Below are 12893 nucleotides of genomic sequence, written 5' to 3'. Positions count from 1 at the left end.
GGTTTGAAGTTGCCATTGATTCCAAACCCTGACCAGGGTGGCAGGCACACTGTGTACTGCGGAAATTCCCTGAACGAGCTGAAACCGGGCGGGCGGAATCATACACAGACTGTGTTTGTGTGTTTGTGTTTTGGTGTATGTTTTTCTCTCTTCTGTCCGATTAAAAATAGCACCATCTCAAAATCCCCATACGCCATCAAAATCCATCACAGGAGGGTCGCTGTAGTCAGCTGGCTGTACAGAACACGTTTGCACTTTCAACCGTACTGTCGTACGGTGTAACCAGAGGGTCCCAGTGTTAGATTAAATAGTTTCCGTGAGTGCGCGCGTTCAACTGCGAAGCGGAACAAGCACACAGTGAATATGCACGTGACCGTGGACAAGTGTAACAGGCAAGTGCCGATTCGAACGATCGGGATGATGTGTTTGCTGCACCTGCTATTACTCGCACAGTTCGTATCAGCGGCGACGGAAGAAAGTAAGACGCTCGATGGTGTGGGAGCCATCCATAAGGTTCCGTGCAACGAAGCTCAAAATGTTTAATTTATAGAGACGAGTGCAGATCCTCCCGATTCCCCGTACGAAACGCAAACGGCACAATGTACGATCACTTCCGGTGATATTGAAGCTAGTGCACAAGCTTCGATTAGCAAAACTTTGGTAGGAGTGTGCGGCTCTGGTAAGCAATCGGAATAGAATTCAATCGGCATATTTCCATCGAAAAGTTATTATTCTATTCCAGAGGAAATGTTGGAGGCTTTCCGCACGCTGGAGATTAAAATGCTCGAGGAGATGTACAACCTTCGGAAGATGATACGTGATCCTTACTTTGTTCCACCACCGTTACGTCCATCCGTTTACAGAACGATCAAAAGAACCACAACGGCATCGAACACATCGTCCAATACCGCAATACCGCAGCAACAGTCAGCCGCAGAACGGTCCGACGCATCATCTTCCTCCAGGCAGACGAGTGCGGCACCATCTCTAACACCAACAACGACACCTTCAGCGAAAGTCGTCTTCCTGGATGATTACGACGACGAGGAGGATGAGGAAAGTTCGGAAACTTTACACAAAGGCACTAAGAAACAAAATAGTGAACTTGTAAAAACGTTGTCGATGAACAACGACACTCGTTCTGTGACTCGCTTATCACTCGACGAAAAACAGTTGCCCCCAGTATCGGCACCGATCGACTTCAAGCCCATCGATAAACCTATGGAGAAGAAATTCATCACGTAAGTTTTTGTGTTGATATTTCGTTGATATGCTTTTCGAAACGACTTCAAACGAATTGGACCGCTTGCCAACAGTGGTGGACTGCGAGACTACGAGGTTTACCGGTTCAACAACACCGTCATATCGTCCGGTGACGCTAAAGTGTTCAAATACTTTTGGAAAATTGAAAACTTTATGAGCCGTTTGCGGGCCGCCACCGGCGCGAAGGGAGCCACATTTTCCAGCCCGGTGTTTGTGATCTCCGGCTTGAACCTGAGGCTGCACGCTAAGACGACGGTAAAACCGGTGCACGGGGAAGTGTTGCACGTGCAGCTGGAACAGTTGTCCGCGTCCGACGATGCACTGCGCAAAACGCCCAACGTTATTCTAGCCTCGGGAGCGCTTTACGGGCAGGTGGAAACGAAAAAATTCTTCCGCCATAAGATTATGATTCTAAACCAGGTAACGGTCAAATCACGGCTTCTTTTGGTAGTTGAGAGACTAATAGTTTATTTAATAATGTCTTTTTTTCTGCTTTTAGGATAAGCCATTCAGTGATTTGATTTCTACAGACCTTACCAACACGAATGCAAAGTTTGAGGCACCACTGTCCGCGTTGACCGAACAGCCTTACTTGAAGGACGATAAGCTGCTAGTGAAGGTCATTATTTTCCTATAAATTTACCCTTAGTTAAATAAAGAAAGAAAAAGCGAATCGATTGTTGATCCACGAATGTGTTGCTTCAATGGTGAATAAAATGTTGACTCGTTTATTTAACACCACTAACACCAGCACATAGTATGTTAGAGAAAGTAAGCTACCCTGCTGTACTGCAATTGTCCTGCGCCATCATCATGTTATGTGTGTCGGGATTGACTGGGCTGATGGTACGCGAACAATTGTGGCCGTATTGACCGTCGAACGCGCGGTGCTCTGCTGCAAGCCATAATTACAGCTTGCATCGACCGCCCTTTGGCATAACCTCCATGTAAGGTTGAGCTAGAGGATAGAGTGAGCGAGACGATTTGAAACTGGCTAGATCCGTCACCTTTACAAGGTTCTGTTTCGTAATATTTAGCGCAGCGGTAGGATCGGCTTCCTCAGCTGCGGCTGGAGCGTCTTCTGCATCTGGCGCGTCAGCAGTGGAAATTACGTGCACTGATAAAGTACTTCTGGATGGAGCGCCCAATAGAATGTGTTCCTACAATAATTAGTCTTGTAAAAAAGGGACAACACACAATTTGCGGCTGTGATGAGCTCTGTTACCTTATAATAATCAATGACCTGCTGCTTGGTCAATGTTCGAACCTTCTCGGCTTCTACCTGTGCCCGGTTAAAGTGATACTGCCTTAGGGAAATTTCTTGCAGGTATATTTTAAACTGTGTAATCAATCGCTTCGGCTTCTCCAGGAACAGTGCGACTAGTGCTTCCTTGTGCCGTTCAAACTCACTCTCCGGCAAATTTTCCAAATACTCCTGCAAAGCGGAACGAGCAACATTTTTATTATCCCAGCAGATCGCTTTAGATCACTGAAGCCCCAACTTACCAGCATATTGTTGAGGAAATTTTCAATCCGATCCTCTACGTAAGTCGGGTGGCGAGGTGACTGTACAATGATGCGTAGACCACAGATGCCGTTTGCCTTGCGCGCTCCGCAGTACACAACGTAGCCGAGCTGCTCTTTGGTGCGCAGCTGGGTGTAACACTTTTCGCTCAGCAATTGTGACAAAATGTCGACAAATATCGAGTGTGGCTCTTGCTGGCCGCACTGCAAGTACAGTTCCATGCAGGAGCTTTTGTGGAACTCGTTCGTTGCCTCGAACAAGAAGCTTTCTCCTGGAGAGTAAAGAACGTCGCATCATTTGTCTTTTAAGTGGCGGTTCCGAATTGATGCTTACCTTTTCCGATCTTGTGCTCACGCTTCGGGAGCAACTGTCTTGCGAGCAGCGGTACCACCGTTGCATCGGTGTACTTCATTTTATCTTCCACCAGTCGTGTCATTTGCAATGCTTTTTCCTTATTCACGTTCCCATAAATGAAACACTCGACGTGCATTTGGGAAAGCAACTCCTCGATAAACGTTTGCAGTCGTTCCAAGGAAAGTACTGGAGGGAAGAATAGGTTAAGAATATAGTTACTGTGGTGCTTTAACACCAAACCACCAAGCTCCCAACCACGTACACTGGGTAGAATCCAACAGCTCCTGTCTGGTCCATGCCTGTTCCGTTAGCAGTAGCGCAAGGTAGTAGATCGCATGCTGGTACGGTTGTTCTGTTTGGTAGTTTTTGAGACTCCGAACATATTGCTCTTTTAGAATGTCGAATCGACGACGGTCGATTTTAAAGTTGAACATGCTATCCAATACCTTTTCGAGTAGTATAACCTGCTTATGGCTGTAGCCACCGATAGAGAGCTAAAACGAGGGTAAGGTAATGGAAACCATTTTCTTTCATACCTCCACTGGCCGCGGTAGTGTGATTTGCTCACGATACTTACACTTATACCCGAAGTTGTGTTGCTAAACCCAAATGCTAACCCTGCCAAATCTGCCTCGAACAGGAACTCGTTCAGTTGGTCCTTAAGCAACTGTACGAACAGACGCGTCAGATTGCAGTTCAACGGGTTGGAGTATACGATAGGGCTGTTGAAATCGAAACTCATCAAAGCCTTCGGTTTAAGGAACTCCACATCTTGCTTAAACCACGTCCTGATGATGGGCGTGTCCTGTATTACAGTGGGAAAGTTTTCCAGTCCACTATCGATGGGCAGTAATTCAAAGTCGGTCGGAATGAATGGATTGGGCTCGGGTAAGCTTAGATTGTCGTTCGAATCGGGCGTAGACCAGTACTGTAAGCAAACCCCCAAAACACGCCACGCCAAACACGCGTTGTTAATGTAAACGATCAATTCAAAACCCAATGCTACTCGCGCACTACTTACCTCCAGTACTGATGGTTCGATTTTGTACACACCGTACTTCGTACCGTACCAACGTTCTTCAGCATTGGCCAGCGCTTCACACTTTTGACCCACGATGACGAGCCTCGCCTTGTCGGGGGTTAGTTTACTAATGAGATCCTCCACCAGATCGGGCCGCCATTCCGTAATTAAACAGTGCGCCACAAGCACATCCTCCAGCGGGAACAGGTGCATCAAGCTGACCACGTTCGTTACTAGCGTGCTCGGGTACTCCTTGTCTTTGAAGCGAAACAACATTTCGCACAGATTACAGTACTCCTCGAAGATCCACTTTTGAGGCTTTTTCACGCGCAACATATGAATGTACTGGAAGATGAGTTTGGCGGTGTCATCGATATGGTTGAATCCGTCTTCCGTTAGATCGACCATCACATCGAAACTGCCGAACCCTCGGCCCAAGCTGCAGTAACCGCTGCTTAACTTATTGCACCATCCCCTAGCCTTTAGCTCGGACAAAATGCTACCCTTGCCTTCGTGCCCGATCAGATGGCTCACGTAATGTTCCGGGCCAGCCTTGTAGTACTGCTCCAGGTCCTCCATCTGGAAGGATATCGTAAGCGATCGTATGTCTTTCACCGGCACGATGTACGTCTTCGTTCTGAGTTCCTCGTTTTCGTATGGCATTTCCGGCCACCTGGGGGCAACTATTTGCTTATTTTCAATCTGGGAGAACATTTTTATGACCATTGCCTCCAGCTCGTCCAAGCTTTCCTGTCCAAACACAGCCAAACTCATGATGTTCGACGAGTACCACCTGTTGCAAAACTTTATCAGCTCGTTGCGCACGTTAATGTTGTTCTGCTTTGGGCTTTCGGAAAGCGTTTGCTTATTTCCCGTCCCGAACCGACTGTACGGATGGGTCGGTTTGCATAGCGACTTGGTCACTTGCTTAATACGCCACACATCCTGTGGTACGTTCTTCTCATGCTCCGAATTGACTGCGTTAATTTCCCGTTCGGTCGCTTCCTCGTTGAACAGGGGCGCAATAAAGAACTGTGAAAACCGGTCCAGTGCGTCTTCCAGCTTGCCGGGAATGACGTCAAAGTAGTATTTCGTCATGTCGGTACAGGTGGCGGCGTTCGAGCTTCCGCCATGCGTTTTTAGAAACGTTGTGTACTCATCCTCATTCGGATACTTCTCGGTGCCAAGAAATAGCATATGTTCGCACAGATGCGCCAAACCGGGTATTTCCAGCGGGTCGCTTAGATGTCCAACGGCGACGGACAGAGCGGCCGCCGATCGGTCCGTGGTGGGATCCGATATCAGGATTACTTTCATTCCATTGGACAGCCTGAGCCCGCGGTAGTCACGATTGTCCTGGATGGATTTTGTGATCGTATTGATACGCTCAAATGGGGGCGTAGCGTTTGCGGTCGATTGAGGGAGAGCTATCGAAGCATTCGACAGCTGTGCTTTGCTCGATAGTTCAGTTGCCATTTTGGGTGTAGCTAGCAAGGTTTGAGTAATCACTGATCGATTATTATTATGTACTGCCCTTATCGTGCGGCCAATCGTGCTGTAAACCAATGACTTCCTGTAAAATATTTAAGATAGGGGTGAGAACCAGTGACGACAACACATACTGCACAATCGATAGGACGTAGAGCGAATTACCCTAGTTGGATGTTGCACAGCGTATTGGCATTCCGGTTGATTGACCGATACACAAAGTAAGTGCTACGTAAAACCACTTTAGTTAACATTAACACTAAGTTTTTAGCTAAAATATGGGGATTTATGCACAATACTTATTTTGTCAACAATGGCAAAAGATACGCAATGTGTACAGTGTTGACACCACGGTGAGAAGTGCCAGAATGGCAAACACATCTGATTGGCATCGTTGGTAGAGCGGCCTTGTTAGAAAATCGTTTTTTATGAAAAAGAGCTGAGAGATTCCAATCTTCAAGTAATTGAATAAGTTTGGAAATTTGTAAAATGTGTCAATTTCAAACCATTCACAATAATTTGAATAAAGAGCAAAAATTAAAAACGATCTAACTATTATTTGTTTGGTTCGATGCACGACGACTTCCCACTGTGCGGTATTTTTTTTAGATCGGTTTCAGAGCTGTCATTCAATTAGACACATTTCATTGGTACGTAAACAAAAACACCCAAAGCCATTTCACTCGGGATAGTTTTCTAACGTGCGTTTATTCCGTAAAAGTGCGGCAAATTCAGCAAAGATGGGTAAAGGAAAGGCAGAAGTTGGTACGCCAAAGTATTTGGCCAACAAAATGAAGGCAAAGGGCTTGCAGAAGCTGCGCTGGTACTGCCAGATGTGCGAAAAGCAGTGTCGCGATGAGAACGGCTTCAAGTGCCACACCATGAGCGAATCGCACCAGCGACAAATCTTGCTATTTGCGGACAATGCGGGCCGTTTCATTGACGGCTTTTCTTCCGAGTTCCTGACAGGCTATCTTCAAATATTACGGCGCCAGTTCGGAACCAAGCGTGTGGCTGCCAACAAGGTGTACCAGGAGTACATTGCAGATCGGCACCACCTTCACATGAACGCTACCAAATGGCATTCGCTGTCCGACTTTGTGAAGTATCTCGGCCGCAACGGGCACTGTGTGGCGGACGAAACGGATAAAGGCTGGTTCATAACGTACATTGACCGCGATCCTGAGACGCTGGCCATGCAGGAAAAGATGGCAAAGAAGCAAAAGATGGACAAAGATGATGCGGAACGTTTGGCGGAGTTTATTGAGGAACAGGTGCGCCGAGGCAAAACCGAGGAGGAACCCAGCAGCTCCGGATTTTCGGAACTGAAACGAGCCAATGAGGAAGAAACGATAAAAATTGACCTTAAGCTGAGCAGCAAACAACAGCCACAGCAAAGCGCACCGGCGGTGGTAATGAAGCGACCGTTCGATACGTTGGACGATTCGAGGAAGGAGAAAAAGCCAAAACCATCTTCTAGCAGTGGAGAGACGAAAAAAATGTCCGCGCTGGACGAACTTATCCGTGAAGAGGAGCAGAAGAAGGAAAAGAGCAACCGCAAGGACTACTGGCTGGCGGAGGGAATCGTCGTAAAGCTGGTTACCCGCTCGTTAGGCGACAAATATTACAAAGAGAAAGGGGTAGTTGTGGAGGTGATAGAAAAGTATCGTGCAAAGTTGAAGCTACTCGAAACGGGAGAGAAATTGAAGGTGGATCAAGCGCATCTGGAAACCGTGATTCCCGCAGTCGGGAAACAAATATTGGTATTGAACGGAGGCTATCGAGGTTGTACGGCGACGTTGAAAGCCATCAACACGGAACGATACAGCGTCACGATAGAGATAGCGTCTGGACCATTGAAAGGACGGTTGGTGAGCAACGTTGCTTATGAAGATATCAGTAAACTATTTGTTTAAAATTCGCATTAGTTCTATTGAGCTATATTTTATTCTGGACGGGATTGAATCAAATAAAATAACGGCAAAATAAATTACAAATGAACGATATGAAACACTTCTTAAGCTCTACGGCAGATAGTTATTTATACGATAAGAAACGAACGAGAGAATGATTCGTTGGACGAATTGAAGCAAAACTCAGCTCCTACCAAGCATCATTCAATAAAATATGATCAATGATATATGCACATGATGAGGTAATTTTGCTTAAATATATTTTCAAACATATTAAATTCGAGACAAAACAGAAAAACGGCCTTTCAAAATTATTTGTTGATTTCAAATATTCCTTTGTTTATTTCGCAACACTGTTCGATTTGACAGCCCTGAAATGTCAACATCCTTGCAGCGCCAAAATAAACGTCAGTGTACGCGAAGCATCGAAAACAATCACAGTTCGATGAATAACCAAATCGCTCGCCATGGAAACCTCTCCGCCGAGAAGAACTCTGCGAAGTTCTAATCGATTATCACTTTCCCTAACTCGCAAAAAAGGAAAACCGAAGGAAACCGAAGGTTCATGCAATGCATCCCAAACGCCATCAAGTGAAACGGAGGTCAAAGGCATGGACACGCCGGATGTGTCTTACAGGAATAAACAAGTATCACCGGTGAACGAGGATCGAAAGAATGGATTGAAATCTGAACCGGTGAGCACAGGAAGCGCCATCGGCAACCGTAGTATTACTGTGAGGAAAGATGCTTGTTCGCCCGAAACAATCATTATACTCAGTGATGATGAAAATGATGATGAAACACCGTCGAAGAGGTCGATCCGCGAGTACTTCACACCATCCAAACAATCAAGCAATATTTCGGACGCATCTGCTAGTTGGACAACAGGTGGCAAAAAGAGCAGAGCTGGTAAAGTATCATTTAGTTACTTTTGATGTGATTGAAGAAAATCAATGCAACTCCCTATCGTTTGTCTTTTTTAGCTCAATCATCCATTAAAAAACATGGCTCACAAACCCAGCCCAGAAAGGACGTCAGCAAAGTGCGTCGCAAGATTTGTCCGAGCACCAACATCAAGATGCTAACGAAGAAATACTTTGATGATTCGCAAAAGCGCATAACAAACTTCTTCAACAAAGATGAAGACCCGGACCGCATCGGGTACTGCCGTGTGCTGAAGGAATCGGTAATGCCAGCGATCATTACGGGTGATATGGACGTGGAGCAGATGCTAGCCGTTACGGTGGATGAAGGTACGGAGCGGTTGAGTTTTTCACAAAATGCACCAGAATTCGCTGCGCCTGATCCGGCCGCAGCGATGAACCCGTCTCAAATTATGGAACGCATCGAACGTGTTCAGAGTGCGTGCTACGATCCTGAGCGAGAAGACTGGAATATGGAACGTGTGGCATTTCCGGTTGCGGTACCGACTACTGCATCGACCAACAACAACAATTATGGTGATAGCGCGCAAAAGACTGAATCATCAGCGATTCAACCCAATCGACGAGTTAGTACTATTCCACAAACACCGAACAACCGAACGACACCCGCAGCAAAGATGATGTCCCGCAGTAAAGGGTCGTCCAATAGCGGTCGGAGTAAAGGTGGTAAAAAGATCATCTGTCCTTCGTACAAAATCATAGCGGGAACCAATTTTGCTGTCGATGCGTTCCGGTACGGTGATATCGAGGGTGTGACGCACTACTTCCTGACGCACTTCCATGCCGATCACTATATTGGACTGAAGAAATCGTTTTCCAAGCCTCTCATCATGTCTTCGATAACGGCACGGCTTGTGAAGACGTTTATAAACGTCGGCGAAGAGTTCTATCGCGTGATCGAGCTGCACCAGTCGATTTTTATTGATAATGTAGAGATAATAGCACTGGATGCGAATCAGTGAGTAGCACCGAATCGAAGCTATTGATGCAGGAAACACCCGTTAACCCGTTTGTGTTTGTGTTCCATTTTTTAGCTGCCCGGGTGGTATAATGTTTCTGTTCCGCTTGCCAAATGGGAGCAACATCCTTCACACGGGAGATTTCCGTGCATCGCCCGAGATGGAAGAGTATCCGGAGTTTTGGAATTTCCCGATCGACTGCATCTATCTCGACACGACCTACCTTTCGTCCAAATACGCGTTCAAGTCACAGTGGGAAAGTGTGGCCGATGCACGGGAAGCTGTATCCACCTTCTTGAAGAAACACATCGGCCTGAAGGTGCTAATCGTGTGCGGTAGCTATCTGATTGGCAAGGAGAAGGTTTGGCTCGAGCTAGCCATGGCGACCGGTATGAAGGTATGGACGGAACCGAATCGATGGAAAGCGTTGAAAGCGATTGCCGATCCGCAACACCTGGCGCTGCTGGTAGCTGATCCGCTTCAGGCCAACATACACGTGCTGGCCATGAAGAAACTGTCGTACGATGTAAGTAACATGGTGTTTAATGGTGTTTGACGGAAAGATGTCTCATAGTTGGAACTTGTCTTTGCAAACAGGAACTGAACGAATACATGAACCAGTTTCCGGATCGGTACGACAGCGTCATCGCGATACGTCCCAGTGGATGGGAGAAGAACAGCAAACCACAGTACCGAGGGCGAATCAACATCGTGGGAATAGAATATTCGGAACATTCGAGCTTCGATGAGCTGAAACGCTTCGTGCAGTACATAAGACCTCGCGAGGTAATTAGCACCGTTCCGTACGGGAATTCGAATCAAAATCGAACGCCAACAGTGCCTGCCTCCTGGTACCAGGGAGACATCCGACCGCAACGAAAGGCTTTACAGCTGTCCATAACTAACTTTATCACACCCGTCAAGGGTGGTGATGTCATTGTGCCAAATGGACCATTTACCGCTAGTAGCCTAAGCGGCGCTCGCTTACTATCAAATCGGGCCAAATCGGGGGAGGAAAATGAAGGGGACGTGGTTGTGATAGAAAAAAAGGACGATGAAGATACGAAATCCTATCACAAATCAGAAAATGGAGAGCTAAGCTACGACAGCGACTGGTTACCGTGAGCATGGTCACGAATTTACGTTCGCAGACGGAAGTTTGGTAAGCAAATAAGAATATATCTTATCTTCTTTACAATTTTTAAACCCTAAGTAAATTTGATGCTTGATCTGAACAGCTGGAAAACGTTCGTAGAATATGGAAGATGTTCAGGAAAAAATGGATACATTTCTCAATTGTGGCTGTGCTACTTGTTTTTTATGTGTAATGTTGGTTAAATCCATTCCCTTAATGGATAGGATGAGTGTAGTGTGTATAGTTAGGATTTCTAAAAAAATATACTCATGAAGACAAAGATAAATGTAAACTTTATCATTATTAGTTTATATTTCATAGTTAAGTTCCTGTTATTATCGTTTTTGTGAACGATTAAAAAGCAAAAAACAAGCTAGTTTAGCTATATAAGTAAACGTGCATTTTACTTCTAATTCTTAATTTACAAATTGTTTTCAACTATGCGGAATTGATTGATTGGAGTTTAATGCAATTTTTGGTTGAAGCTGCTATCAGCACAAGCTTGGTAGATTATAATATACGTTCCGTAGGTCCTTTTAGGGGTATTGACACACACACACACTGTTCGTCTCTTGCGTGTTTGAACCATTCTTCCTTTAAATTAGTTTTGTCGAACAGGATGGATGACTGGAACCCACTTGAATTGTGGAAGAGAATACAGTTAAAAACGGTCAGGCAACGAGGGTTCCTAGGATAATCCTCGTTGAATTTAGACTAGACTTCTCTAAACGGCGTTGGTTTGTGGATATGTATTCTTTGACGAAGAATACGTGGAGGGCCTCATTGTGACTTAAAATAGCTGTGAGGATTCGCGAACGACGGTAGTAAAGCTTGTGTTAACATTGGTAGCCAATTAACCAACGAACATTGGTGGCCGTGTGTATGGCAGCAAGAATCGGTTCCTTGTCACATCACTGCGAAAACTCCTCAGACTTTAATATCAATCCCACCTCCAGTCGTACAAAACGGCCCAGTTAAAGAAATCTGAAGCAACTACCAAACCAAACAAGATAGAGTAATCATTAGACAGAGGCTCAAAGTCAAATATCGAATATTTCTTTAAACTCTTGTCGGTTGTGGAATTATCATACATAAACTCCGGTACATATACTCCGGTTCATCGTACATACGTCTAATTCCAGTGTCTTATTCGCTGCATGATAGAGGCATTTAGACAAAACGACTCGTTTTAAAGTAACTGTTAATTTATTATTTGTTTATTATTTTTACTTAATAGTTTAGTTATGCTTTCCTTAAAGTTTAGTTAAAAAGGACAAAATAGAAATTCGTGCTAGAAAAAGCGCGAGCGAAACATAGTTGATACCAGTCCCGTGGTATGATAATAATGATTATTCTTTTCGATGCCATGCTAAGCAGCAGCTAGCGAGCGGTGCACAAAGTTCGAAAAAAGGTAAATGATTGGTTCTTTATTTTGCTGCCCTGGTCTCCCTCTGCGCTTGAACGAACGAACGAACTAACGGCAAGTTGCTGATGCTGTTGGTTCATTGTTCCTTCCAGTGCAACGGGCGTGTCATCATCACGGTTCATGCTCGTTATTATGAATCCTCATTATGATTATCTCAAATCCCTTGCGGGGGAGCGAGCGTTCGCAGTCCGAACCACAGACACCCGAGTGTCCCGTGAGCGTATATACTGTCCAGCATTTGACGAGATCCTACGTCTTTCGTTTGACGTGCAAAACAACTTATTTTCCTGCTGCTCTACCTACTACGGCTACTACTCATGCTGGACCAATTCAATGTTCCCGCTGGTTGATTTGGTTGGCTTTCGGTTCGACGGTCTCTACTCTACTGACTGCTGGGAGATTTTCTTGCGCACAAACACACCTTCCCTCTGTCGCTGGAAGTCCCTGAAGATCGCCTGCGAAATGGATGAGACTCTTGAACGCACACACACACACATTCGCGCATCTCGTGGGAGTCCTTGCGATCCCCAGCTCGACTTTAGTTGTGCTAGAAAGTGCAAATTTTTTCCCTCCTTTTCTATCCTGCAAGATACTCCTCCGTACTCACGCCGTCCTCCCGGTTGGTTAGCCAAACCCTTGTTTTTTTTTGCGACGAGCGTCAATTTGGTCTGCATCTATCCGTCCATCACGATGATCGTCAGTCTCAACATTATGGTGGAGCCGATTGTTGATGGAACGGGTATTCTTTTCTTGACGTCTGAATTCCTGTCGGTCCGCATTAAATTACGTACGAGAAGCGCGTTGTGGCAGCAACATGATGATGCGAAGGGAGAAGGCACATTTTCTTGCTAGTCTTCTGTCTTTG

The 12893-nt window shown here is 45.6% G+C and overlaps 4 protein-coding genes across 5 annotated transcripts; 3 read left to right on the top strand and 1 right to left on the bottom strand.

Moving 5' to 3' along the window:
- Nucleotides 1–71: 71 nt before the first annotated feature.
- On the top strand, nucleotides 72–1955 carry LOC118517650. The gene is made up of 5 exons (XM_036063978.1): nucleotides 72–478; nucleotides 551–679; nucleotides 743–1241; nucleotides 1317–1683; nucleotides 1763–1955. Exons 1-5 carry the CDS (start codon nucleotides 364–366, stop codon nucleotides 1898–1900), a joined length of 1248 nt encoding a protein of 415 aa, XP_035919871.1. The 5' UTR covers nucleotides 72–363; the 3' UTR covers nucleotides 1901–1955.
- On the bottom strand, nucleotides 1948–6031 carry LOC118517646 (insulin-degrading enzyme). Its single transcript, XM_036063972.1, has 8 exons — nucleotides 5817–6031; nucleotides 4164–5736; nucleotides 3720–4070; nucleotides 3405–3636; nucleotides 3122–3328; nucleotides 2770–3059; nucleotides 2489–2698; nucleotides 1948–2423 (listed from the first exon to the last, which is right to left on the bottom strand). Exons 1-8 carry the CDS (start codon nucleotides 5903–5905, stop codon nucleotides 2172–2174), a joined length of 3204 nt encoding a protein of 1067 aa, XP_035919865.1. The 5' UTR covers nucleotides 5906–6031; the 3' UTR covers nucleotides 1948–2171.
- A 253-nt stretch (nucleotides 6032–6284) lies between these two features.
- LOC118517644 (DNA/RNA-binding protein KIN17) lies at nucleotides 6285–7672 on the top strand. Its single transcript, XM_036063965.1, has one exon. The coding sequence runs from the start codon at nucleotides 6392–6394 to the stop codon at nucleotides 7565–7567; it is 1176 nt and encodes a 391-aa protein (XP_035919858.1). The 5' UTR covers nucleotides 6285–6391; the 3' UTR covers nucleotides 7568–7672.
- Nucleotides 7673–7962: 290 nt separating this feature from the next.
- On the top strand, nucleotides 7963–11738 carry LOC118517643 (DNA cross-link repair 1A protein-like). 2 transcript variants are annotated; one of them, XM_036063964.1, is made up of 5 exons: nucleotides 7963–8473; nucleotides 8548–9466; nucleotides 9543–9993; nucleotides 10065–10629; nucleotides 10706–11738. In XM_036063964.1, exons 1-4 carry the CDS (start codon nucleotides 8032–8034, stop codon nucleotides 10590–10592), a joined length of 2340 nt encoding a protein of 779 aa, XP_035919857.1. In that variant the 5' UTR covers nucleotides 7963–8031; the 3' UTR covers nucleotides 10593–10629; nucleotides 10706–11738. The 2 variants fall into 2 exon arrangements, with proteins under 2 accessions (XP_035919857.1, XP_035919856.1); XM_036063963.1 differs by having other exon boundaries at nucleotides 10065–11738.
- Nucleotides 11739–12893: the final 1155 nt, after the last annotated feature.

The sequence above is a fragment of the Anopheles stephensi genome, chromosome 2 (genome assembly GCF_013141755.1).
Source record: "Anopheles stephensi strain Indian chromosome 2, UCI_ANSTEP_V1.0, whole genome shotgun sequence".
NCBI lineage: Eukaryota > Metazoa > Arthropoda > Insecta > Diptera > Culicidae > Anopheles > Anopheles stephensi.
Note: the sequence above shows the minus strand (reverse complement) of the source record. Positions and strands in the feature narration are given on the sequence as shown.

Excerpts from the sequence above, each read along its gene's own strand:
- LOC118517650 (XM_036063978.1), top strand. The coding sequence starts at position 364 with ATGCACGTGACCGTGGACAAGTGTAACAGGCAAGTGCCGATTCGAACG. Across the intron at positions 479-550 it reads ATCAGCGGCGACGGAAGAAA|AGACGAGTGCAGATCCTCCC; the intron begins GTAAGACGCTCG and ends TTTAATTTATAG. Across the intron at positions 1,242-1,316 it reads ATGGAGAAGAAATTCATCAC|TGGTGGACTGCGAGACTACG; the intron begins GTAAGTTTTTGT and ends GCTTGCCAACAG.
- LOC118517646 (XM_036063972.1), bottom strand. The coding sequence starts at position 5,905 with ATGTTAACTAAAGTGGTTTTACGTAGCACTTACTTTGTGTATCGGTCA. Across the intron at positions 4,071-4,163 it reads TCGAACCATCAGTACTGGAG|TACTGGTCTACGCCCGATTC; the intron begins GTAAGTAGTGCG and ends GTTTGCTTACAG. Across the intron at positions 2,699-2,769 it reads ATTTCCTCAACAATATGCTG|GAGTATTTGGAAAATTTGCC; the intron begins GTAAGTTGGGGC and ends TCCGCTTTGCAG.
- LOC118517644 (XM_036063965.1), top strand. The coding sequence starts at position 6,392 with ATGGGTAAAGGAAAGGCAGAAGTTGGTACGCCAAAGTATTTGGCCAAC.
- LOC118517643 (XM_036063964.1), top strand. The coding sequence starts at position 8,032 with ATGGAAACCTCTCCGCCGAGAAGAACTCTGCGAAGTTCTAATCGATTA. Across the intron at positions 9,467-9,542 it reads ATAGCACTGGATGCGAATCA|CTGCCCGGGTGGTATAATGT; the intron begins GTGAGTAGCACC and ends TCCATTTTTTAG. Across the intron at positions 9,994-10,064 it reads TGAAGAAACTGTCGTACGAT|GAACTGAACGAATACATGAA; the intron begins GTAAGTAACATG and ends CTTTGCAAACAG.